A 27,939-nucleotide genomic window follows, 5' to 3' on the forward strand; every position below is an offset into this window, starting at 1 on the left:
AACTGATTAAATATTGCTATCATGAAAATGTGAGACCAACAGAGATCATCCCTAGGACGCCTCCGGGAAGAAAGGGATTTGTGTATTCATGCAAGTATAATAAATACGAAAGCATTTATTTCTTTTCTTTTTTTAATAGGCTCGATATCTTACGTTATCGTGAATTATTTTGCCCGCGATAATAGTGTAGTGAAAATCTGACATTGTGAAAGCCCTAATATGGATACATGTTTATTTTTCAAACTTGCTGCTACAATTGCCCTACTGCCTCAGGTTGTACCCAAAAGCAAGAAGTATCGTCGTCAACATTGACACAACTTACCTAGGAAGCACTTCAAAGCTCAAAAGGAAGATGTCAGCACTGCTATGATATGAACTTAGTGTCTACAAACTCCATATGAACAGAAATGTTATAACTTATTCCAAACTGAAAACACAGTTGCCCTAATCTGACTTTGAAACATCAGCAATGATAAAAATCAAGCAGCACAAGCACTCACAGATAATGTATCTGTCTGAAATGCACAGTGATAGCATCTTAGTAGAAAACGGGGCTCCGGGCAAAGAGAATACATAAAAGGCAACAATGAGCTCATCCTGAAAACTCCACACTGGGTAGATTTGGAATGGTGAATGAGAGCAAAGGCTTCCTCTCGCTCGCTTGTCTGGGTAGCACATCTCCAAATCCCAGCCAGAGGGGGAAACAGATTCAGCACCCTATTACAGGGAGCCTGAAAGATGGGGCTGCTGTTCATTCACAGCAAAATTCAGCTTTTGTCTAGCGGGCCCCATCAAAAAGGGCCCAACCTTAGCTGGGAGTGCCATAATGACATTACGGCAGCTCTAGCTGCAGCAACTGCAGGTAGGGTGTGTGTGTGTGTGTGTGTGTGTGTGTGTGTGTGTGTGTGTGTGTGTGTGTGTGTGTGTGTGTGTGTGTGTGTGTGTGTGTGTGTGTGTGTGTGTGTGTGTGTGTGTGTGTGTGTGTGTGTGTGTGTGTTCTCTCTCTGGATGAAGAGAGAGGCTGATGGAGATGGAGAAAGAGAAAAAGACAGATGATTCTCTCAGCCTGACTCCTGTTTGAACTGCAGCACAGAAATGCAGAAGGGGGACTCGTCCCTCTGATTTCTCTCTGCACGTGAATGATGCTGATGCAGATAGCAAGACTAATGTCACAAGCTGTACAGCCAGCACCTCTAAAAGAGACATGCTTTGTGCCAGTTTCAGAGCACCACGTATCAACTCAAGGAGACATCTCATTTAGATTACAGTATTATCCATCTCGTACCAATATTCCTATCTGTAGAAATGACATGGCACAATCTCAGTTACACACTGTAACTTCAACAACAGTTCTGGAAGTAAGGCTCATTTACACTTACCGGTAGTCTGAATGAAGTGAACATATTAACACCTCAGCTGGACTGCAGCAGCCTGACTTGTCCCAGCCTGAATAAAATGTAAAAATCAGGCTGAACCAACCGTCCCTAAACATCCCCTCTGAAGAACCCATTCACTGGAAGAACATCTGGCTAATGGCCAACTACTGGTCCAAACCATGACATCATCGCACCTAATGCACCCTTGTGCGCCAGTGCCACATTTAGCAATTGTATTACACCATCAAAAATCAAGGACTATGCCTGAATAAAATTTGGTTAAACCTGAAAAATATGCACATAGTTAGAAGTGCTTTAAATTAAGAAATGCCATTGAGCCCCTCTTTGGCTGTAATGCATTTTGCCTGCAGAGGACTGATAACCTGGCGCGCCAGATGGTTACACAGAACAGTCTGAGGAGCTGTCATTGGAAACGGTTTGGAAAAGGGAAGGCACTTATAAAATAATACTTGGCAGGTGATTGGATGACCCATCTGTCGAACACAGTCAGTCAGAAGAAGAGCAGAAAACGTCTCTTCAATTGAGAAAAGCCTTCAATGCTGTAAAACTCAAATAATTGTTCAGTCTATAAAATGGTGGAAAATGCCCATTAATATTTAATAGCGATAAAAGGTGACATTGATTGTTTAATTTATCTGAAAATCTGCTTAATTTATCTGAAAATCAGTTCAATTGTATTCTGGTATAGTGTATTGGCATTTTTGCTTGAAAATAAAGAATTAACAGTTTGGATGATAACTTGATGTGATGATCTACTAATCATATGGGCTTGTATTTGTTTTTATATTAAATACTTTAAAGCATCCAGTAAAACAGCAAAAACAAAAGAAAAAAAGTTTATTTCTCCTCAGTGCAAATTCCACGTTCTAAAATGCCAAAGATCTTTTTTTTATTTATTTTTTTATTCCAATGTGCTGTTTTAAGAACTAAAGAGCCTGAACCCCCAAAATAGATAAATTCTGGCAGCCAAATCCCACTGGAATTCACGTAACTTTAAAGTGCCAGATGGCAACAGTGAGAGCATTATTAAAAAATAATATTCCTTAACAACCTCAGTGGCATACTGACTGACTGTGGGGGGTGAGCACATAATCAAAGACAGGAAGAAATACACTCAATCTAAACAAAATTGCACTTGATACAACACACTGAGGTTTAACAGGGTTTTTCATTCATCACTGATGCAGGGGTCCACAATTATGTGACTTTTGAAGCAACTAGGATGACAGGGGACAGAGCTATCCAGGGCCTCTACACGTTTTTCTTGCTTTGAAATGAAACTCTGGGTAGCTGGGAGGACCAGATGGGAGTTAGATCACAGTTTGAGAACAAAACTTGCTTGCTAAGTTACAAAGACACGCTCATGGGAACAGAGAACACATCAAATAAACCAAGGAAACTACTGAATAAGAAACGACAGAATGACAGAGAAGAGTACCTCTGTCAGTTTGCCACTTGAAAAAGTATGTTTCAAGGTCAAGATAAGCAGTCATGGTAAATGAAATTCTAATGACTGCGGTAATTGCCAAATTGCTGGAGCTCTATTGAAAGGGAAATGTCGAAGTCTGAGGTCACTTATCCCTCCTGAGTGAAATCATATCAACTGCCTAATGATCTCCTTCATATATTCCAATGAAGCTCTGGGAGAATTTTTAATAGAGAGGTGCCATCATCAGAGCTGGATTCATTCCTTAAGTGTTGGAAATATCCTTCTTGATCTTACCAACTAGGGTGCATCCGCTTAAAAAGGAAACATGCTTTGAAGGTCACAGGTTGAGATGGAAAAACTCTGGGAGAGAAGACGACAGCATCACAGGCCACATTAACTTCACAGTCACATAGACCAGGGAAGGAACCGCAAAAAAGGAAGTACTTAAAAGTACCACCATAAATAAAACATATTGAAGGATATATATCTCAAACATTTACATGGAGTTGATCATTCATTATATTCCTAAGCAATGGGTTCATTAAACTCAGGAGTCAGATAAATACCTAGTTATATTTTTAATGGACACAGAGGAATTTCCAGGGAGCAGGAAGTTATTTCACAAGTTATGCACTCTAAAAGAGTGCCCTCAAAAAAGCATCCATCATCTCATATTTCATGCTACAAGAAGCCCTTCAACTAAAGTAGCAGCTATTGGTTTTCACTGAACCACAGTCAAGGTAGAATGGGATAGTTGGGAGAAAGCACTAAAATGTTGCACCCAAGCTGACATGACCAAAAAGCTCTTTGTGAAACCGGTTCTTAGGAGCAAGAGCAGACCTCAAAGATGATACATACAGTTTTACAAGAAGGCTAGGTGGTGCTTAGCATGCATTGTGATCTTAACAATTTCTTACACATCAGGAAAGTAACCCGTGTATGGATTCATGTCACTGACCTCTTACATTACTCAAACAATTCTGTAGAACACGGAAACATGTCTTAAGGTTAATTTACTAAGCTTTTTACTACAGACTCCTATATCTAGTTGGTCTCTTTGGAAATCAACCAATTTTGCGCTTGACCAACGGATATAAAACAGCAAAATTGACAACCAGGGGAAGAGAGCATAATCCTTGTGCTCAGATTCAACGCAAAGTCCAAATTATACTTTCCACATCCGCAAGAAGTATATTTAGTTGTTTTGACCATGTCTGTGCAGACCATCCATTATGCAGCTCAAATGTATGCCCATTTTCATATATGGTATACCCTGACAAAATAAGATAAGATTTGAGGGATGTGTCATCACTAAGACATCCATATGGGGCTGACTCAGAAAAGCATTGAATTTAGACTGCCGCAGTGCCTCAATAACAACAGAGTCGAAGAATGGTTGCCTTACATCTCACCCACCAAGCAAAAGCAGCTTGACAACTCTGAACAATGAAACAGAGAGCTTCTAAGGATGGTCGCAAGTGTCCAGGATATCAACGAAAAGCAAAAGACTAATGGTGGTTTCACACTGCTGCGTAGTAACTCGACTACAGTCATTTCAATGAGTGGAAGGCGCCATAGGTGAAGGGGCTTCAAACACGGCTGTATGGGTATGAAGCAGGTGCCCCCCACGTGAACGGGGACATATTTTTCTCTTCCACCACACAGTCTTGAATTTCTGACGGTTTTCTCTAGGTTTTGGCATTTTAAAAATGCTTTGCTTTTTTGGGGGAACACTCTTGCAGGTAGGCTGTTGTCAGACAGTTGTCGCGAGGCAAGGCCAAAGCAGCTTTAACCTACGGATCAAGTGGGTCAGTCCATCCCGGTGATTGGGAAATGTAGCAGGACCATGGCTGGCAAGAGGGAGAGTGGCACTCGGGACAATGATTAGTATTTGAAAAGAAACACTCTTCTGCTCCTGTGGTGCTACATGTCTCAAGGACACGTTAAATTGAAGAGTTGGCGGGGGGGAATCATTTAATTTCAGCAAATCCGTTCTGAAGACTTGGCTAGATCAGGAGGAAGCATCATAAAAGGCAAAGTGAATAGGCAGAGTTGTGTCTCTATGGCAGAGATGAGACTACATCTACTACAAGTAGAATGAGAAAACCTTGTCTTGTTGCATATAAAAAAATAAAAGGTTTTTAAGCCGTAACTATGCAAAATACAGCTTAAAATGTTATAATTTAATCGTTTTCCCACGTACCAGAATACTGGATTTGTAAAAGCAGTGTAACACATTATAACCATACCAACACATAGGCGTTTCATGGATCGTTGCTTCAGAGTAAAATTAGTCAAAAATGCATGCAAGAATGCATAAGATTATACAATACATTGTCCACCATGTTGGGAAAGTTGAGTTGTATACAGTTCTTTTAGGAGTGGATGGGGCAACAATCATCTCGCCCCTCTCTGTGATGGCAGGCTTTTATTCTAGCTCTGAATAAGGCAGGTTGGACCAGCAACAATTTATTTTCCTTCAGGAGTGGTTGGACAAGGCTATGTACAAACGACTTTAAGAGCTTCAACTATAACAGAGGGATTTTTAGACTCTTTCTTTAGCTCTGTAAACTATACCATCTGATCAAGAGGCCTCTTATTTTAATTTTCAGCCTTTAATCTTTGACTAACATTTTAAATATTGACGCTTTTTTCCCCATGTAGATGTCTTAAGGCAGAAACAACCTGTTTTTCTGGCCAGCAAGTGCACTGATGTCTGCTGTGTTGGTTGCTTGGGACATGCTATTCTCAAAACACTCCTTAGACTTTTTATAGCAGCAGGTTAGCTGCATGCCAACAATGCCCACAGTTTCCATGAGGGGAACCTGTTCTCAGCAAGCACTCACATTACATTGTGCCTTCTGTCACTCTGACTGGCGTGGAGATGATAGTAGAAGGCAGGTGTTTAAATAACGACACCAACCTGAAGGATTCAGCTGAACTAAAAGTGAACTTGGGTTCCATGTGTGGTATTTCCTCATGAATAAATATATAAGCAAATCCAATTTTCCAAAAATAAATCTTTCCATATAATTGGTTATGACATTGCAGTTCACAAAATAAAATTTGAATATTTTTTTCTAAAAGTTCTGGCTGAACTTCCACAACAGCTTAAGCGAACACCTCTAGGTCTCTCCTGGTAGAGGTTAAAAATGCTCACATTGAATATTAAAACACTTATAATGGAGTTTTAGGGGCTTTTAACTTTCTTGATTAAATTGTTGCAGATGATTAATTTTAATTTCGATTTCCCTCCCTTTTCCTGTCATCTTTGCCATGCAGAGATCCAGAACTGTCATCCGTTTTTAGAGGTCAGCCGTAAAATGTTTAGAGTTAACATCTGTATACTTGGACGATGGAGAGCTTTGCCAAATCATATACATAGTGTGCCAATAATTAAAAAAGGTCAAATGTATTTGTATTTATGCATCCATCGGTCATTAAAACAATTTACTTGGTTCTTTGCTTGTAAGATGCTACATGTATTAAAGTGACTTCAGTCACCAAACATAGTGGGGGGGGAGTTTACATTATTGTCCACTTTGATCTCAGCATCAGGGCCATTTCATCCTCTCATTGGGACTCTTTGCTTCACCTTGTTTCATAGCTGCTCACCCAGACTACCTGCCAGCTGCTTTACTTGATAACCAGGATGATATAACAGCCGCTTGACAGGCTCGTCTTTCTCGGCCAGTCACAATTTGACAACCTATTCCAGCTGTCACTTTGTCCTGCTTGACACCACTACATTCGTCAATCTGCCATTTCTTTTCCTTTGCCCCGAGGCCTCTTCCACCCACCCATTCCTCAGTTCAACCACTCCTCCCTGTTAGTCTGCGCCCTTCAACAAAGGAAAGCAACCCTGGGCAGTTGTGTCCTTGCCTGGAACTCAGCTATACTGGCAGCCTAAAACAAAGCTGTGGATCAGACCATAATGCTCCATAATGCCACACCAGGTGGACTTGCCTGTGGCTCGGCTGTGACAAAGTCATCCCCTCTCAATGGACCGATGAGAATGAACACTAACAGCTGAACAATGGTCACATCTGTACCAGGAACAAGAGCCCAGATGTCCCTTTGACAGACGTACAATGGGAAGAGTAAGTTTTGAAAAATAAATAAATACATTTAAAAAAAGACAAGGAAATAATCAGGATTTGTTCATACTGCAGAAATCTAGATAAAACAAATTAACATATGAACACAAACATAATCAGCAGCTCTTTTGAGGATTTCATTCCATTTTTCTCTTCACTTTGTTTTATGGTAAGCATATCTGTCTCTTCCACAAAAGGACAGAGTTTACTGTAAACAGTTTTGAGCACTGCTCTCTTGTTGCAGACTAGTTTATACTGCATGGAGGCCTAAAAATATTAAGCATGTTTTTATGCAACGCTAAAATTACAAAATGTCACCGGTACCAGTTTCCCAACTGAATATCTTTGGCTTTTAGACTTGGTCAAACAAAATAAGGGATCTGAATCAAGTCACCTGGGTTACGGGAAATTGTGATGGACCATTTTCTGTCTAATGTTATAACGATTAATCAAATGAATATATGGCAGATTAATCAATAATGGAAATGTTCATTAGTTGCATCCCCAAACATATCTACTCCTCTGCGAGTCCTAGTTACATGATTTCCATTAGAGAATCATCCTCATCATTTGATTTGTCCTCATATTTTAAAAGCTATGGGAGGCCTTGGTCAAGGGCAACAGGCGGGAATATCTTAAATTCTTAACACTTCTCTATTGGTGTAGGAGGAAAGGAAACCAAAGCACCCAGAACAAATCCATGTAATCTAAGGGGACAACGTGTACACATACAACTAAAGGGAGAGCCGTTCCAACAGAGTATAAATATATTCTAACAAGAGAAGATACAGTATTGTGAGGGACTTACTGACACATCTACAAAACAGAGTGGGGGGAGAAGAGGCAGAAGGCGCCATGTAACCCTTTCTAGGAAATGAAATCATATCTGAGATTAGCTTTTTGGGTATAGTTCATTTGCATAGTGATAAAAGCGTGAAACAGGCGGTATCAAAGTGCAATAATTTCATACAACAATTAGAAAAATTAAATAACTCATGCATACGGATAAAATACAAAAATATGCAAGAGGCTTACAGAGATCTTAGCTTAAAATGAGGAAAAGGAATAAAAGAATACCAATGAAGACGTGACGGAATATAAACGACAACAAAACACAAGGCATTTAAGAGGTGCCAAACAGATTGCTAGCCAATCATCTAACCAGGAAAGCGGCCAATTGGCATGACCCACAAAAATTAAGCAGGCATATCTCAGTGTGAACCATACAGTGGTAACTTCATATAACCAGCTCACTGAGTAGAGAACTCAAACGACTACATTGTTGCACAAAGCACCACAGTGTAGCAACCTGACTTTCATATTAACTTCTGCTTTGGGATTTAACTCATTAAACCAGCACTTAGCTATCTAGCTGGGTTTGATGTTAAACAGTGAATTCCGAGAGAGTTTCTGCAAAGTGTTGGAGGGAGGGATTAAAATCAAAAGAGGAAAATTACTCAAGAATAAGCTGAGTTGAGCCATTTGAACTATTCAGTAATGCTTTAGAGATGCTTTGAGCAGCTGATATTATTAAATGGGCTCTGTTGTAAGTAGTCTATCGGCTGCAGAAGACATTCAATTTTACCCGAGGCCGAAGGCAGACAAAACGGCAAATCTACCCTATCCTCCCTGCATAAAGACATAAAGCACAAATATTACACTTGAACATGCACACAAACAAACTGATGAGGCAGTTTTTGGAACAATGAAATCGCTTTGGCTGCAGCACCAAAACCTCCCTCCGATTGGATGCCTGGCAGGCAATAATTTCTTCTCTCCTTCTCCGCCTCCTACCATCCTATCACGGTTTCTCTCACTTTCTTCTCCTCTCTGTATGCAGGTGCGCTCGCCCACAGAGCTGAGTGCTGACTCCTGTCAGTGAGAGAATAGGGATGTATGATAAGCACAGATCCTCTCTGTTCCCTCTGCCCCACTTCCACCCCACACCATCCAGAGGACACTAAGGACCACTTCAAAGCCAACGTGAAGGGGGGGGGGAATGGAAAACAGCCAGGCTGAGCCAATATTCAGGAGCTCTGACCAACAATGTTCTACAGTAACCACAGGCAAAGTCACAAGACTCTCATAACAAGCAGATGTTTTCTCATGCAAGTTTCCCCCCTCAGGATACGCCCTACTTCGGGGTTGACTGCACACGCATCATCTACACCTGTTGGTCCATCGTTTAGTGTTTTACATGGATTCTCATTCTTTAAGAACATATGCAAGGTCTGATACTGCAACTCCTTTCCTAAAGTCTAAGATCCTGTGAACTCTGGTCGATACTACTTGGCACAGTTCACGGAGGTGGAAGAGTGAAGGGATGTCTTTTAGATGAAACTTAAAGCATGAAGAGTCCCACACTTCTACTTCTGACGCACAGAACAATGGGTATAGGAGAACACACAGGAGAACAGCACAGGAGAACGCACTCGCACAGGCATTTCAAAAAGGAGTGTCGTCAATTACAGCGTTGCGTTTGTTAAGCGGACACGTCGCCCCTTCTGTTTTCTCCCAGTCGGATGGGTTCTTCAGGCTGGGTGGTCATGGAACAACAATCACATCAAAGCGCCCATGACAACTCCAAACAAACAGCTTGACAAAAGATGCATCAACCGCGTATCTCCACTCTGCGTGACACACTGATGTGGGAGTGTGTGCATGAAATTTGTGTGGCGTTTCTTTAAGCATTTTCTGTAGATAAGAACACGGGGGATAAACTTAGTTCCGCTACCCTGTTTTGTTCCTGGGTCCACTCCAGTTGAGGATACGGTATAAAAGATAACACAATACTATTAGGAAATTTATATCAAGACATATTAGGTCTTCACAATGCAAGGAAAACAGTGCAACACTACAGCCTGTGATATTACAATATCCATGTACTTTCTGAAGCACACTTTGAAATCCAACTATATCAACCTAAAATAATTGACAGTCTTTTTATTTGAAAAGGTTTAATTTCTCCTTTCATCACCATTGTTCGAACCTTTGAAGTAACATTTTCAAAGCTTAACATTTGCAAATGTATGAAACAAACTCCACTGTCAAAGCAGTGGTTCAGTTCTGTGCATATACTTCAGCCATCAGCAGCTGTGAGGAAACTACTCGCATTATAAGTGTTTCAATTAGTAGTGCAAGCTGTCCATCAAACAAACACCAAAGCAGTCAGAACTGGGGCTGTCAAGTTCACTGCCATTATCATAATGGTTGTTGAATTATTGCTCGTTCAGCTTGACATAATGTTACATTTAATTTTCAATTAATGAAAGTGGCGTTGTGTGTCATGCCGTGCGTTCAGTGCAGACATCCGCCGTAATGCTACTTTCCCTTCACAATAAAATATCAATTTTCATCTTTGAATGTCTGTCGTCTTTTTTTTCTTTTTACAATTTTGCAAGTAATTGCAAGAAACTTTCTTTATCTTACTTATCACCGGTACTATTTCAGTGCTAAGTCAAGTTCATTCACATTTTCATCGACATCATTACACTTCTCAGTGTGGTCTGTTCTGTTGGCATCCCAATTGCAATAACGTGGCAACAGTATTAAACAGTAATTTAATTAACTGTGGAGGCCTGCTGGTCAGGGAATGTACAGTATAGGAAACACTGCCATCTACATCCTAAATGCAGAGATGTTAGCAGCAGGCTTGGGTGTAATCAGTTGCTTATGTTGCACTGCTGCCATGTTTCAAAGTTATAGAGTACACGATTGCACTCTTAAGCCTTCAATAAAGAGCAAAGAGTTGGAACACAATGCTCAACGCTGTCAGAGGACAATGCTCTTAAACTCTTATTAGCGAACGGCTGCCAAAACTAGCAAAAAGCTTATGGTTGAGAAAAGGTGGGGCAAAGGACCAGCTCAAGGTCATTTCATTTCCTGTAGCTTATGCAAACAGTGAGTTATGCTGAACCTCTCCCACCCTGTGGAATTAAATGCTATATTAAACAAATACTTAAACTGGCTCAAAACACCCCGTGAAGCTTATAATGTGCGGATGAGCACACAAGCTCAAATATTGCTCTGAATGCGCAGCAGAGGCAATTCATCACACTAACAAATTGGGCTACCTCTCAGTGCCATTATCCTCCATCAAGGCATATGTGACTCGTGTGGCCTCCGGGCTGCTGACAAGCACCTCTTGTTAGGTGGCAATCTTGCCAGCACTTTCAGAATGGCCCAACCAAATTGGCTGACAGGCAAATTGGGGGATAAAAACTAGGGCATCAGCTACCACAATTCAGTGTGAATGAATCGACCAGTGCTTTTCACCTTTATACTGTACAGTATATTGCCCTTTGTTATGTCCTTAACAGTAGCCTGGAATAGCTTGTAAAAAGCTGAATGCACAAACTTGCTAATTATTAAAAGTCAAGACAATAAGCTCAGAAGAGAGGGTATGAAGACAGGAGGAGATTCAACTAAGCAGTCATGTGAATTAGCACTTTTTAGAAATTGTCTTGTATTCAAATTATACGTTACCCTAGTCCTCTGTAGAACAAATAAAAACAAACTTCTGAATCTGGTATGAAATTGGGTCGTTTGTATGCCTTCTGGTCCTTCCTATCTCAGCTCATCTACACATTCCCCTAGGTGCCCTGGAGAAGATCTGTCGCTCTCCATCGCACACGCACACGCGCACACGCACACACACACACACACACACACACACACACACTTTACAGACTCCCCTGCTATGCCTGACAGTAGTCCGCTGGGAGGCCCGGCCTGGGATATAGCACTTAATCATCAGGGGCTCGACATCAAGTCTCCTAACTGAGGAGAAAGCAGCAAATAATACAACATCTGTAAGGGAGAATAAAAACTGAGTGGGTTAGCTTTCTTGAGGCCTGTAAGTGTTGTGGTATGACTTGAGTGCAAGGAGCCCTAGCCTGCAAGGCGGGAGTGGAGACAAAAGAGCCAGAGCCAAAATAGTCATTACCTTTGGCACCGCTTTGAAATGGCTAATACGTTGCTGTGGTAACTCCGATCTATTAAACGAAGAATAATGTGAGTCTAGGCAGCCATCCTATAATAACCGAGGATAGGCATTCACTAGAACTTTTTCTGCTGCAGGTAACTGGACACCGTCTGAACGCTGAATATTTCATAAGCTATTGGACAGTCAGTTGGGGGTTTAGGCAGAGATCACAGATCGAGCAAAGTGTCTGGTAGGAAGATCAATCACAATATATTCTCCATGTTCCTACACTGCTGCACTCGCTAACGTGTTGCTGTGCCAGCAGCCGCCTAATGTACTTTTACATAGATGTCCTAATTTGTGTGTGAAAAAGACAGAAAAGAACACACACAATAGCTGCTACTCTCTATAATATTGCTGGGTTTTCAAAAAAGGGCTGATGTAGAAACATCACTTGTGGGAGATTTCATTTTCACAGCACTTTGAGCAGCAAAAGACTGTATTATAAAAGGGGTCAGAAACACAAAAACATCCTTTCTGAGATGTTAACGGATATCAAAGTGTTGTTTGAGATAGTGGAGGATTGTACAAGGCATCTGTAAAACTACTGACATTTCAGATGTTAAATCACACATCTTTTGATTTGTGATCAACTACCAAGAGCTGGTGAATATCACTGGATGTTTTCCTACGTGAAGTAATGTCACTGCCTCCAAAAACGTCTAAGATTGTGCATCATGTCCATCTGTGGTGGTGTTAGTGCAGCCAGTTTTGCAGGTTTCCATGATGATCAGGATATTAACAGAGCCAATAAGAGTGGTTATTACTACGTTCCATATTCAAACCTGATGAACCCAAATTTAGAGTACAAGAGGAGAGGCGGTGAAAAGGAGCTTGCAGGCAAGCAGCAGGATCAGCTGAAAGAAAGAGCAGAAATAAGGCAATGTGTTCTGAAAGTTTTAGAGCACATTAGGCAGTTTTCCAAAGGCTCTTGGGCTAAATCTTCTATTAACCTGGTAATGCTGCTGTGGTGAGCGTGCATGCAGATGGTACAAACACAACAGTGCAACGGTCTCTTACCTTAAACTGAACTTAACATTTCCAACTTACCAAAACAACATCAAGAAAGAAACCAGTTCAGGGTAAAAACTGTGTCGCAACCAACACATTATACAGACTTCCTTATTTATTGTTTCCACTATCGGAGTTCATTTTCTCACAACGGGTCACCAGCTCAGTCGTTAGTGACACAGACAATCCTTGTCGTCATGTTACTTCACATAAAAAAGGATTTTCATGCAGTGAAGTATACATATTTTATATTTGGGGAGAAGCAGACCCTCAGTTGAGGTATCTGAATACTGCATTATATTTGACTAGTGTAGTTAAAAGTTACTTATTTTTGTATTCACAACAATCACATGAAGCAGCAAAACTAAGCAAATGTTCCAACTAACTGTGACCTGCAAACATTTGGCATTTCTACATGATAAATAACTGGTTGTCATCTCAACTAATTGACTCATCATTTTAGATCCACATACAAACACACAATGCTTTAGTGGACGTTGCTGCTCATCCTGTACAACACACTGAGAATCCATCAAGACCTTGAACAAAGCTCCAGTCTTGCGAAGCAGCAGCAGCTCTGATGGTCGAATAGACAGTAAGGAGGACGTAAAGAGGACACAAGAGTGTGAAAGCATGCCTGTGCTGCTATACTCATGTATCCAGCTTATTATATGCTTGACAGATTCTTCTCACCTCAATACTGTCAGAACACTCTATTGCCTGACACACATGTCTAGTTACAATTTGTCCTTCCACTTACTCAATAAACTGGACAGAGTATTTGTAGAAAAGCCAACTCAGTGAGCAGAACAATGTTTCTCAGAGCACCAGTAGCAGTATAACAATTACTAATAGACTACTTGTGTTTGCATATTGCAGAATAGGCATGACATTTTGGTGCTTGCAAATCCAATCTGCTTTCTTCAAATTGCTAGTTTATTTAACGTAATGGTTAGCTGCAGATGATTTGAAGCTCTGTGCAGAGGAAAAATCAATAACAGCATCCAGATGACAACAGCAGTAATAATGTGTGTCTGGGAGTGAGGGCCACTTCCAATCAGCATCCTATGTGCCTGAAGTCGTAAAATACAATGTTTTCTTTTCTCACTGTCAAAAAGGGTGAAGAAATTATAATATGTAATGCATAAAAACCCTGCTTTTTAGAGCGATACAGACCGATCTTGCTTGTAAGAGTCAACAGAAGATACCAGAATAAATCTTTGAATAATGTCCTGTTTAACATTCTTGGAAAACTCAAAGAATCATACGATGCCAATAACACTGAAGAATTCCCGAGAGTGTTAACGATTGTAAAAATGTAGGGAAAGGGTTCTCAGCAAGCTGATCAGGGTTACACGTGGAGTCAAAAGATGATTAGAGGGGAGGATAAATGTTGCAAAATTCATGAATAGTCAACAGATACATTACTGGTGTAAATCTCTATTTGATAAATGTATTTCGGATACAAAATAATGTGTATTTGCAGTCACCATTTTGCACGTTTACACCTGCAACAGAAAATTCCATCCAAGCATTGCTTTATTTTCGGGGTCTCAGAGAATTGTTTTGAGAACAGATGAAGTCATAGCTGAAATGGCTTTTGAACAGACTGATATCAAAGAGCACCTTTGCTTTCTTTTCTATGACATGTTGCTAAAGAACTGTGCAGTTTAACTTTGGAAACTGATGGCAAAACGTCTCCCAATTTCACTATGAAGTGCAGAAGAAATACCATAGATAATACTGTGTGATCATTTAATAGGACAAATTAAGGCTGTAAGGAAACAATTCAGTGTCTAATGAATGTGTGACACTTGGGACTACTCATTAACTGTGCTGAGCTCAGTCCATGGAGCAAATTCCAGTCTGAAAGCAGGATCAAGTTCCTATGAACCATGTGGACCCTATCGTAGGCATAAGTCTTGGCCCTTGGCTATAAAATGCAATCAAGTTATCAACATAATTGAAGTGGCAAGTGTCACCCTGAACAAGATGGAACACCTGTCCTTGAAAATTAATAAATGAATGCATCAGTCGTGCTGTGGTTGAATGCCACAGAGTATACGACAGCAGTGAGGGAGTGCTTTGCAACCAGGCGGCGGACACTTGTGAGCCCATGTGACACCGCTACAAAGCGGAATAATCCTGCATTGTGATGACAGACACACTAGACCGGATCATTTGGCTTCCGGGTTATAAACGGTCGGCTGTTACGCCGCACACCGGCTGTAATTTGTGCGCAAACCTTTTAATACAAAGAGCCTATTCTCGACTCATTCAGCAAGTTGTGTTGAACTCTGAGGGAGAATCTATTCCAGCCGTAAAACAGTCTTAATCAATCATGGAAGCGATGATCTCCATATAAGCAACAACGACCACTTCAACTTCTCCCGCTCACACGGAATTTAGTTTTAATTCATTAAAACAAGCGCCGAGGACAGAAATCATGCATGTCCTACACACGTTTCCGTACAACCTAAACAAAGTTGTACCTGCAGCTGAAGCCTGCTTACACGAATCACTACCGCTATTATTGAGCGTTATTGTTAGGTGATTGGTTTAACATGAGAAGTCAAAGCGGACAAACTAAATGCATGTCACTCGGTTCCTCATAATTAAATGTCAACGTCCTTCAGACAGACTACACATCAGGCCACTGACCTCGTATTCAAAGTGTTTTAACAACGACATCAGAGGAAAATCCTGACGTTGGTCATTATGGGGAAACAATCTTGAGAAGCAAACAGTAACAAAACATCTAAATAGTTAAAACTGTGTTCAAAACACTCGCTGGTGACTTTAAAAGAGTAAAATAATAGAGTTAAAATAGTATTTGCTATTTATCATGACCCCCTGGAGCGATTTGGACATCCTCTTGTGTTTCACTGTAAGCAACTGTTTCCAGAAAATCAACTTGACCTGAGAAACGTTAGCCAGCTTACCATGGATCAAACTCGTGGATGATGCTCTCGAACCGGATCACCGCGAAAAGTCTTGAGCTGAATCCGGCCAGGCAGGCCAGGAAAAGAATGCTAAACGACAGTAAAGACTGCCACCCTGCCGGTTGTGTCAGTCCACCAGACAGGCCTACTTTGCCCCCTCCTCCTCCACCCGCGGCGCCGGGTCGGCTGTTCCCGTGCACCGAGCCGCCGGCATTGGTGGACGCTTTGTGCTTGCCGTCGCTGGCTGCGTGGTGCTCCGCCATTTCTGCGTGCAGTGTCGGTTGGATTTGCTAGGTCGTCCCTCCTGCCACGCTCCCGTGGCTCCCTCCACTCCGTGCTGTCGTAAACTCCCTTAGTTTGTGTCCGCTCTCCTTAGGTTTTCTATCTTCTGGGTCCCCTGTGCAAATATATGTGTTTTAATTCAGTATGGGTACTCCGAGAAACAGACGTTACATCCCGAAAAGCATACTAATGCGCCACATACCGAGCCTGCAACAGTCAATTCGCTTCACGATTGAATGCCGGTGGAAAGGGGCGGAAGGGACGCGATGGGCGGGGCGTCAGAAAGCTCTGGCGGCCTCTCACAGATCGACAGGTACGAGAGGGCGTGCGTTTACGTCTTTAAGCCAATCAGAGCGCGATACTGGCTAGATAGACAGATGAGTCCACCAATGCTAACACACTAAATTATGGTTGCTACTGATTGAAATAAGGATTATCCCCTGTTATATATGAAGATTGAGTCATTCTAGTGCTCGCTATAAATACAACCTTTATTACTCGGCTTAAAGTTGGCTTTATATAGTTAAATCAGTAACTTTTCATAGAGAAAAACAAAGAAAACATAACGTCCACAATTTAGAAGGGAATTTGTCTCCTTGCTGGTGGAAGCTATAGGCAGGTGTGCGAAGATAAATGTTCTCTGTGAGTGCAATATTTCTGTTGCCCTTGGATGTTCCGGACTTGGTGGTGGAGTGGTAATAAAGATTGATGTTTCTCATCATTATTATGTCCCCCAGCAAAGACAAGAACACAGCATTCATCATTCTCTTAAACTCAGGATGTACTTTCACAACTTCCCCCGAAGCCTTGAAAGCTTATATTGGAATAAGACACCTTTTTTGAACATTTCAAATAAATGTTCAAGTTTTTGATTGATAGTATACATTCATTTTGAGCTTGCACTGTTTCATATAACATTGAGACAGAGGCAGGAAGTGTTATTGATTTATCTGAGATGTGATTCAGTCCCAAAGGTAGAAAAAACAATTGTCCAACAGCCATATTCTGTCTAATATCATAGATAGAAACAACTTTGTTCTGAAGTCAAAGTGGACAAAACATGTTTTTCATCTCCTCTAACATTTGTTGAATATACAGTAACACTTCTTTATCAATCAATCCATCTTTATTCATGTAGCACATTTCCTATAGTACTCCTATGTGTAGCCCTATGTGCTGCTCTTGGCCGAAAGACAATGTGACAAAAACAAAACCAGGCACAACAAAGCTAAATTGACTTATTTTTTAGTTCTTTGATACATTATTTGATTTGTAAATAAATTCTTGATCACATTTTGTTATTATAACATGTTTGCTATATATAGATTTCTGTTGTTATAATCTTGTAATCTCTTGTTCTTAGAACTATTGATAATGATACTGATACTCACCCAATGAAACTGAAAACTCCCTGCCAGTCAAATACGCTCTAAACCAACATAGAACCTTTCATGAGAGACCAACACAGTTTTCAAGTATGTACTGCAGGATGCCATGTTGATGGTATCAAAGGCAGCACTAAGATCTATTTGGATCAGTGTTAATTATTATATTGTTCAACACTTGCAGTCTCTGTGCAGTAGTGGACTCTAAAAAGTCTCAAATATATGGTTTGTTTTGAGGAAAGTATTAACCTGTTCTTGAACAACTTTTTCTAAAATCTTACCGAAGAAAGGGAAGTTAGATATGGGTAGTTACTACTTTTGCCTTAGAGTGGTTTATAAAACCTAATAATTCCTCTGACAGATCAAAACAGTGCTCAGTGGTTTCTAAAACATAAGCCAACCTTGTCTGATTCATATTTATTCTAATTGTTGTTGTTATGTTAACCTATCCTACTGCACAGTGCTTCATCTTACACAGAGGTTACTCTTGGAGCACTGTACAATCAGAGGACAGGCAGCAATGTAACTTAATCACTGACCTCCAAAATCATAAATTCAAATGATGAATTTATTGGGTTTATGTTTTGCACCTGATTTCAATACCCATCGCTTTGGGTAACTTTTGGACATTTTTAAACAGATGCTGCATACTCAGGCAATGATTACTGATCAGAGTATCTTGGTTTTAAAGGGAATGCATGCTTTTCTGTTTACGATATATAACAACTTGTTAATTACGTCAACTTTTAGAACCTTTGATTTGAGAATAGCCCATTAGTAAGTTAGAGAACTTCACAATTTGGCCCGAATTCCCATTCTTACTTTGCCTGAGCATTGTTTACAGCTGCACTGTCAACCATAAGATCACTATTTAAAAAATGTAAATGTAATATTCATGAAGAAGAATGGGACTGAAGTTTGAGCCGGCTTTGCAACGATGTGCATTGAGGCTATCTTCTGAAGAGACAAGGAGGAGATAAGAGGCAGATAAGAATACAGCGTTGGAGAGACGGGGAAGATGGAAGGCTGATAATAAAGGAGAGTAAAAGGATGATCATGGAAATTAAGGGGGGTCATCATGGAGAGTAGATGGAGTGGCAGGAGTGGATATGCAAGCATACGCTGCAGCTGAAAGGCAGAGCAAAAAAATAATTCATGTACACCCACACGACATGCACACAGGCATCCGAGTGTGTGAAGATACAATGCATGCATACACATGTAATCCCACATACACATGCGCACATGCATACTGATAAATACATCTTTATGCAGCAGACACGCAGACATGTGTTCACATACACACACACACACACACACACACACACACACACACACACACACACACACACACACACACACACACACACACACACACACACAAAAACACATTTGTGTACACAGTTCCTCGATCATTCATCAAGATCTGCTTTTACCATGATGAGCACGTTACCCCTTCACCCTCTTCCCTCTACCTGCACATTCTGAATGGATGACCTTTGAGACATATAAAAAATGCAAGCTGTGAAGATTGCTTCAATCGCATCTATTGTCAAAAGGCCAAGCCCAGATGAATGCAAGCCAAAATGAGGGCTGTTGCCAGGCAGGGCAGCTTTGCTTTCCTCCATCTCCAGAGGCTTGAATGTTTGTGTTTGCTTTGTCTTCCTTCTCTGTTTTTTTCTCCCTAGAACATCATAAACACACCAAGTTTATGCTTGGCATGTTTAGGTGTCTACACCTCTTTACTTTGCCAAAGGCCAATCGTGCAAAAAAAGCTTAAGATGACTGGCATGAAACACTCTTTGTACCTCTGTCATCTCTCTCAGCTTTCCCTGCATGTGTGAGAGTGTAAGAAAGCACAAGAGAGAAATAGAGAAGAGGTGTCACAACTGGTCAAGAAGATTAGAATCATTGGCTATGCACATTTCTTACACTTTTTGCCTAAACGGATGTCATTAAAAATTGCACAAGCGTCAAATCCTGAAAGCTACAAACAGCCATCATCTAGATGCATTGTTGACTGGCTTCAGTAATTTGTCTCAAAATGCATAATAATCTCAAATCTGTTATGTGAGCAAGTGGGACAAAGCAAATAATCCTCTGTGAATATGCTGTCTCTGATGAAAGCAAAGTTGTTGTATACTTTTAAAGGAAGCCTGCCATATAATGCAGATGGTACGAGAAGTGCACAGTGGGAAGAAATCTGATGATGCAATTTGTTTTTAATGCACAGACTGAAGAGTGATGGATGTCTGAGAAGCAGGCACATCATCGTCCCAGATTCCTGACATCCTTGCAACACACGAGGCTGCAATGGAAGCAGAAAAAACATCATAAATGAGAACAATTTTGTTTTATCCATACCCACTTTTTCTTATTGAGGATCATGAGTGGGGGCTGGAGCTTTTCCTAGCATGCAATGGGTGGAAGGCAGGAAAACACTACATTGATTGCCAATCCATTACAGGGATAACACGCAGAGTCAAACACATCCACTCACCTGTGTAGAGTCTTAAATTCACCAGCTTCTTGTCTTGCAAACCATACGAAGAAAATGCATTTGATACCATGGTCTTCGTGTTTGTTTTGAGCAATGATGTTAAGTTGTTAAGTATCCTTTAATTCACTTGGCATTGCTCCCCTTTAATTACCTTGTGCATCATTTACAGGTATAACCTAACAGGGGGGAAATCCATTCTGTATGTTCAATCAAAAAGCATGCAGAACAGGATGTTTGTTCATGGTGAGCGCAGCAAGTTTGAAAGACTCCACAGTCTGTCTGTGTGATCCAGTGTAACAGAATGATTAGGCAGTGCCTGGGATTTGCCTATGCGCAGCCCGATCTGCGTCGCAATCATTAACAGCAATGAGAACACTTAACGTTTTTAGCATCCTGATGAGGTACATTGTCCAACTGTTATGAGCTCTTTATTTACCTGTAGGCAACAGAGAGCTAGTCTATTGTTACACTCTCTAAAAAGCTGTACAGCATCATAATAATTGTCGAGGTCAAGTTTGATGTTTTTGATAATTCCCTATTCAGTTTTGACAAATGTGTTCACGTTTTAATAGGTTTCTATGACAACAGAGTGTAATGCCATCTTAAGTGCAAGTTTGTCAAAGAATGAAAGACAGAACACAAAACCTTACCTGTGTGGCCTCATCAGCGACACACCATTTCACACTGAGCATGTCTCATTTCTCCAATAGTCAATGGGGCACCACACAGGAGCAGTTAATGTGAACACGACCCACTCAGACCCAGGAAACACACATGGAGGATACTCTGCAACTGCACAACATCTTAATCTTGACTTTGATGGAAGGTCTGCTGGCATTGCATCAACCATGCGTTTCACCCTGTATGATAGGACAGTTAATCTTGATAATGTCATAGGCAATCCAATGATTATCTATAGCGCTGCGCTACTTAGCTATTCATATGCAAAGCCTCGCTCAGACTCCTTCTGCAAAGAAAATTGCTTGTTGTGTTAGAATATGAAATAGTATGATAAGTTCCTATATTTTGAAACAGAATATGGCGTGATCTATCATCCTGGAGATCAGAGAGCTTTTGCTCAATTTATAAGGTTGCCTCAGGATGCTATTGCATTCATCTGTCATTTTCCAAAGCATATGAAAAGTTATTTCTCCTTAAGAGGCTGTGAGCGGCAGAGACAATGACAGTTTCGATTGGAAATTTGTTTTCATTTGATTACAAAAATACTTTCATCTACCACATCTCCAAGAAGGGAACAAAGCAATCAACACAATACTCCTGTCAATGAAAGCTTAGATTTTTTGACAATTTAAATAAGGAATGAAGGAATGAATGAGAATGTATCAATGTTTTACAGAAAAGCCAGATCCTTGCATCGTAGCCGTAATCATCATTTTAAATAATAACTTAGTCACAGAATGTTCTGACTGTTTTGATTTTTAATCACAATTATGACATGAAATTATACGATCATTATGGAATTGAAAAGAGAATCATCTTGCATTTGTGCGCATAAAGCAGGCCTTAAATATAAATAAGGAAAGAAAACTTTTTGTCTGAGAACAACTCTCAAAAATAACATAAAACATTCACAGTTCAACACATTCATCAAGATTGATTCTGACCCACCAACACAGCTGAAACAGCCCGCAGTGATGTTTCAAATCCTACTGGCTGCTTAAAAAGTTTGTATGAAAGTTTAATTGATAGAGCAAGAGAGATGAGGGGGACATCAGGAGGAGTGTGGGGCTAACCTGAGCTCAACAGAGCTATCAACTGTCTGCAGGCAGAATGTCAGATTCTGAAAAGTTGGCAAGCATTTCTACCTCTTTAGAATAACTGCTCTCGTATCAACATTTCCTGGCTGTGGTTTGGTTCGAACATCCTCTGTGTGATGTCTTTTGAGGGGGCTTGCCATTAAAATATGAGAAATGTAGTACGTAGAAAACAGTTGAACTTGTCTGACATTATTCTCGCGGGAGAGATAAAGTATGACTCAAGTGTTAAAAATCGAAGTATGCTTCCCAATTTCCCAGCTGCCTCAGCTTGACAAATGACCCTTCTTTCACTTTCCTGAGTAGCCAACATGGGCTGTGTTTATTCAGAAGACAATAGATTTATGTGATATTGCTTCAATGACAGCCCTGAAACCTCTGTGGCCAATTTACGGCAGCAGCATCCAAAACAAGAGACATGAGCCACATTATTCTGCCGCAGTCACGAAGGTTGTCTCCTTGATTCTTTTAAAAGTTCACACAAAACTTGTACATGTATGCATTCACCTGTAATATATGTTTCTCAAAGACAGCTTCTAACTGCATTTGCCTCACTCTCATCTTGAATTTATTTTACGACAACTTTAGTTTTTTTCTTTGAAGCTTCTGTGCTATATAAAGACCAAATTAACGCTTGTACTTTTTTTAGTTTCAATGCCATTTTTTGTATAATGTTCAAATACATTAAATTAAAGACCAACTGTGGTCTATTCTCTGACTAAAGAAGCACTCTGTAAAGGTGGTTCAATACCACGTGGCCCCTTGGTCAGGACTATGCATCTCTGTGCTCAGCCCCGTGTCCAATCGATTCTCCTCCTGGTTGCCCTCGATCGGTCATCTGACAGAACACAATTCACGCCTCCAAAATAAAGTTAAACCTAGCAGGACTCTCCAATGAATATGGCGGAGATGGGATGAGGTGGAAGGAGGGGGAGGGGCAGTAAGAGGGGGGAGGGGGTGCAAGATGAGAAAAATGGACACAGGGAGGGGGAGACAGTCTGCCAGGCTGTTCTGGTGATGTCATTGCTGACCGTGCCTCCACCACAAGGACACAGCACACACATTTTAAAAATCTCAAACACACAAATCTTTTATTCTTTAAACAAATGTGTATTGAGACAATGTTGTCAGTCAACACACACACTTCAGCCTGGTGAAGCAGAGGGTTAGACTGATATTTGTTGTACTGTAGAGATATCAGGCTACTATTTCCACTCTTTATGCTAAGCTTAGCTAAGCTAACTTCCTCCTGGTTAAAGATATATATTTAACGGGACAGTGGTATCAATCTTCTCATGTAAATCTCGACAAGAAAGCGAATGAACATAATTCCGAAAATGTTAATGTGTTCCTTTAAGAAATGAGGGAATTGATTCTTTTAACGGCAGACATTTTGAGTTGAGAAGCAGGAAAAGCGCAGCACAGGTGTATAATAATAACATTAATGATGGCTTTACTACGTTAAAGGTGCAACGTGCAACCACGCCCCATGCTTATTAGAAATAGGGGGCAGCATTTCACTTCTCCTACTGGATCCATACAATCTAAATGTACCGTCATAAGTTATAAGTATAAAAACAAGCCAACTACTAACAGCAGGGCAACAATGTGCAAAATTCGACCACATTGCACCTTTAAGTGTACCAGTAAGCCATGTCAGTGAGTGAATGTGCAATACCAGAGCCCTGGAACTGGCTCACCTAAATGCAATGCAGCCATCAGTAATGTTAATAATTCAGATTAAGAGTTATCCCACATATAAGATTAGCTGATGAAAGGGAGGTAAATGCATTTTTATTATGTATGTCTTATATGGACTTTGGTTCACCTTTGAGGAAAACACCTATGTACATTAGTTAATGATGAGCTCTCTATGAAGCTGCTGTAGCAGAGATGGCTTTCAATTAACATCATCACATCAGGCTCACCACAGTCTCTCGTGAACTTTAAGTGGAACAGGACAGCAATCAGTTAATTCTTTCTTAATAGACAAATTAATTTGGAACACAGATTAAAGGATATACTGAGCCAAATTAGTCCCAAATCCTCATCACACTATGCAACAAGGCGATGATTGATGTAGAGAGTGGAATGGCATCACCCTTGTTGGCTCAAGTGATCAAATAATTCCAGCTTCTTGTTAGAGGGGACATCGCAATAAAACTTACAAGAACTGCTTTTATTAAATGTAAGCAAACAACTCTCTGAATGTATCCTCCCAAGACAAACAACTTCAGATCAAACACATCGGCATTTGTGACACAGCTGTGCTGGTCATTGATAGGCTGTTATTTAAGCACTGTGGCTCAGTAGCTGACACAATAATGACACAATAGCTCAATTAAACATACTTAAATTAAAGTAATACCAGAACTATAAAGTCTACTGGCCTCAGACATAAATGTGTGTCAGGACAGCAGGGGTGATGGCTCCTAATACACCAGTAGTCTCATCTCTGCATGTCTGTGCCTGGGCTGCCTGCTGCTCTTATCTTAACAGCTGCATCATCCCCTGAACAATTACTGCATGCAATTGTGACTCAGGGCCTTAAAGTTCCTCAGAGAACTTGACTCCTGCTGCTGCAACTATCGCTGCCAATAGCAAAGCCATTATGTCAAGCGAACAACTAAATCATATATGGAATGAAAAAAAGATCTGTAAGCGACTGGGATGGTTGGTGGAAATGGCCTGTGACGCTGGGAAAAAGAGGTGATTTCGGAGCAATTTGTCATCCTTGTCATCCGGAGCTCAAAATATTGTTTATAGCTCTCACCAACCAACGCACTCCTCAGCAACTTTGATTGATGTATGAGGCGTCACCATGGCAACCAGCATGTGGAAATGATCAGGGATTTTGGCAGGAGAGTATCTCCTTCTGGATTATTAAGACCACCTCAGGGTTATGTGAGCATTTGCCTCTTTGTATAAGTACGTGTAGGCAATGACGAGATGTTCTTGTCGCCTCCCACTCGAAGGGTTAATCGGGTTTAACCAGTTCTTATGGAGGGCTGTACTGGTGACTTGAGTTCATAATCTGTGATACGTTGTGACAGGCGAGTTATGGAAAGTGCTGTGAGAAATGAAGAGAGAAATGCGACAAAATGAGAGGATCAAATGGAGAGTTTAAAAAGTTATCATCGCCAACAGCAGCGGTTTAAATACAATTAGGTCCCACGAAGATACAAAATGACTCCAGGGTTTGGTGACTGGTTAGCTCCAGTATGACTGAATGAAATGGAAAGACCTGTCACATCTTGAGCCCAGCCCCTTCATTTTCACAGTTTTTTACCCTCAAAGCACAAATGTTAGATCTTTGGATCCTGCTCTTCAGCACACAGTTGGCTCCAGAAGGCACAAATGAAGCCTTGTATGCAGTATCCAGTAGAACCACTACGCCCTCTACTGGTCAAAAGACAAAATGCAAGTGTGAATCAAGGCCATATTCTACTGAAGTGTTGCTGCCTGGCACTGAAGTAAATAAGTGTGCATAAGCTCCCATGATGCTTCAATTAAAACACAAACTTGGTATTTGTACCAACTGAGTGAGGATATACAAGTTTGAAAAACAATCCAAAAACGGAAAGACAACATACAATGTAATTTATTTGTTCTCCTTGTTATGACCTCAATTGCTGTATCAACATTACAATGAATTCATTTGAAAGGTACGGCTATATAAACTGGCACAACATAATTGAAACATAATAGGATTATTGTTGACTGACTCTATGTGAATTGTGTTTAATTGCTTTACTCTGCTTGAAGCAAACTGCATCTGACTGTGAAGACCTTTTCTAGAGGGTCCCTGCTCTGTGGCTCCTGCAATACAAAGGTAAAAGCTCATTCAAGTGAATTCACTTTGTTAAAAATGTGTCTTCCTTTTGAAAAATTAAGAGACTTTTAACACCCCTGTGGTAATCCATTTATAATGTAAAATTACAAATCATTTATGCCTGTGGCATAGTTTATGTAAATAGAGCATGTAAACAGTAGGAATGGCAATGAAAATCTTTTCTACGAGACGGCAAGTCAGCACACTGTAGCTGATAATTCGCTTTCACACTGTTCCCAAGTGCTTTTGATTAACAGTTTGAGCAGTGCTGCTTCACAGCTGCAGACTAGGTTAAGGATTTGATCTGAATGAAACTTGATTTGAATGAAATAACGGTCATTTTGACGTAACATAATGAGTGTTGGGGGAGAACAGAAGAGAGTTATGTCACATGTAACACAGACATGACATACTTTACATACTACCAAATGGGGCCTGGCAATATGGATAAAATAAAATACCTCGATATCAATACTGCAACGATATTGTAGGTTGACTATTGGTGCTTTTGTAATAGTACAGTTAGAATTTATAAATAATCATCAGTAGTTTGGATATAATGACTTAGTGTTGACGCAAATAACAGAACACCTACAACAGTCTTGTACGCTTAGAAAATTACATAACTTTACTTGTAATGCCGCCTTTAAAATCAGGAAAAGACACTCATGCGATAAAACACTAAGATCCAAGACTAACTAGTCTCATATCAGGATATCGATATAACATCGACAGTCCTACAACCAAATTCTCATCCCACAGAAGTGCTGATTTATAGTTTAGTCTTGTCAGACTTTGCGTAGCGGAGCATTTTTTAACAGCATTGTAAAATATATTCTGGGTGCCAGTGGATGAATTAAAAGCAGCTGCCTGCAAGACTCAGACAGACGGGCAGAGACACAGGCAATTAGTGGTATAGACAGGTAGGCAGAGAGCCACAGACACATATTCGAATCTGAATCCGCCGTGGGCTCAGGATGAAAGGTCTGTCGGCATCATACACTGCAGACACACTCCATGCCAAACTCTGTGTGGACCGGCTGAACTTTTTACCTGAAGCTCATTCAGCACAAACACACACTCAATGTAACTGTCTGTCAATCAATAGAAAACTGCCACCATTAAAATGTGTGACACATTTCGAGAGAATTATCATGTTTTTGGATAACAACCCAAATGTGAAGCATCTTAGAGGTCTCTGTGTAATCATGAATGAAGGGTGAAGCCGTTTCCAGTGCATGTATGAGTGATTGTGAGTGTGTGCTTGCCAACATGAGCATGCAAATGTCTTGTTTATATAGTATGTTTTTGCAGGTTTACATGTCAGAATGATGCATATGGGCATGCATGACTCGCACTGATATGATTTAAGTTAGTCAGAGTGTCAGGACTGAAACTCAAATTCCCTGTTCCAAGCCTGAGAGCAACTGATGGGCTATCACGAGTATGATTTAAGTGAGCTTGTCATCCTGCAGGAGCAGAGTTCTCCAGTGATAAATTAAGATTATATCGCTTCAAACTAAAAGCATATTTTCAGTGAATAGGGTGTTTAAAAATGTGTAGCCTACTTTTGTAATGTATCATATTGTGCTTGTAATGGATTTTCCCATTATTGTCAAATAGAAATGTTCAATCACAGGAGAAGACAAAGTCAAGAAAGTCACAGTTTGTCGTAAAACTGTTGAAGTATAAGCCTATGAAAATATGTAAATAGAAAAACTACACGCCCAAAAGTCGCGTAGGTGACGTCATAACTTTCTCTCTCGCTGAAGCTACGACGCCGGTGTTTCTTACCGAATGTCCTCACACAAGTAACCGGTCTTGCTCGTTTTTTAACTTCCTGGCTTGCTGGATAAAACACATTAGGTAAGATTATGTTGCATTTGTGTGGAACAAAGCTAAGTTACATAGCAAGCCAAGGTAACGGCCGCGGTGGTGACGTATATTGTGCGAGACGAGGGAAGAGCAGTTTCACACAAAACTAAATGTTACTAAGACAAACCTGCGACAAACTATGACTTTATTGACTTGGAAATTATCTTTTAAATTGACAAACATCATATGTGAAATTCATTGCTCAATTCAAACTGGATAAAAAAAACATGTGTCCTTCGCCCTTGACTACCGTACATATTTGTTGTCCCACTGGGGTCACCGGAAAGGGAGGAACATCGCCTCCCTCCAGAGACCGTTACTTCTTCCACCGCTGTCAACCCTTCTCAATGCTTCCATGCTGTCAACTAGCCCTGTATGCTGGATGTGACTATCCACACCTTTTAATGGGCGGATTGCCAGAGCTGGAGGG

At 40.6% G+C, this 27,939-nt stretch overlaps 1 protein-coding gene across 1 annotated transcript in view; it reads right to left on the reverse strand.

Annotated features, from left to right (window-relative positions):
• LOC115015451 (dolichyl-diphosphooligosaccharide--protein glycosyltransferase subunit STT3B-like) overlaps positions 1-16,410 on the reverse strand; it is a 72,862-nt gene extending 56,452 nt beyond the window's left edge. Inside the window, exons 1-2 of the mRNA XM_029442785.1 lie at positions 16,345-16,410; positions 15,861-16,257 (exon numbers count right to left, since the gene is read on the reverse strand). Of these exons, the coding sequence (XP_029298645.1) occupies positions 15,861-16,123 (263 nt within the window). The 5' untranslated portion in view covers positions 16,124-16,257; positions 16,345-16,410. The remainder of the gene's footprint in view (positions 1-15,860; positions 16,258-16,344) is intronic.
• Positions 16,411-27,939: the final 11,529 nt, after the last annotated feature.

This window comes from Cottoperca gobio, chromosome 11 (genome assembly GCF_900634415.1).
Source record: "Cottoperca gobio chromosome 11, fCotGob3.1, whole genome shotgun sequence".
In the NCBI taxonomy this organism is placed as follows: domain Eukaryota; kingdom Metazoa; phylum Chordata; class Actinopteri; order Perciformes; family Bovichtidae; genus Cottoperca; species Cottoperca gobio.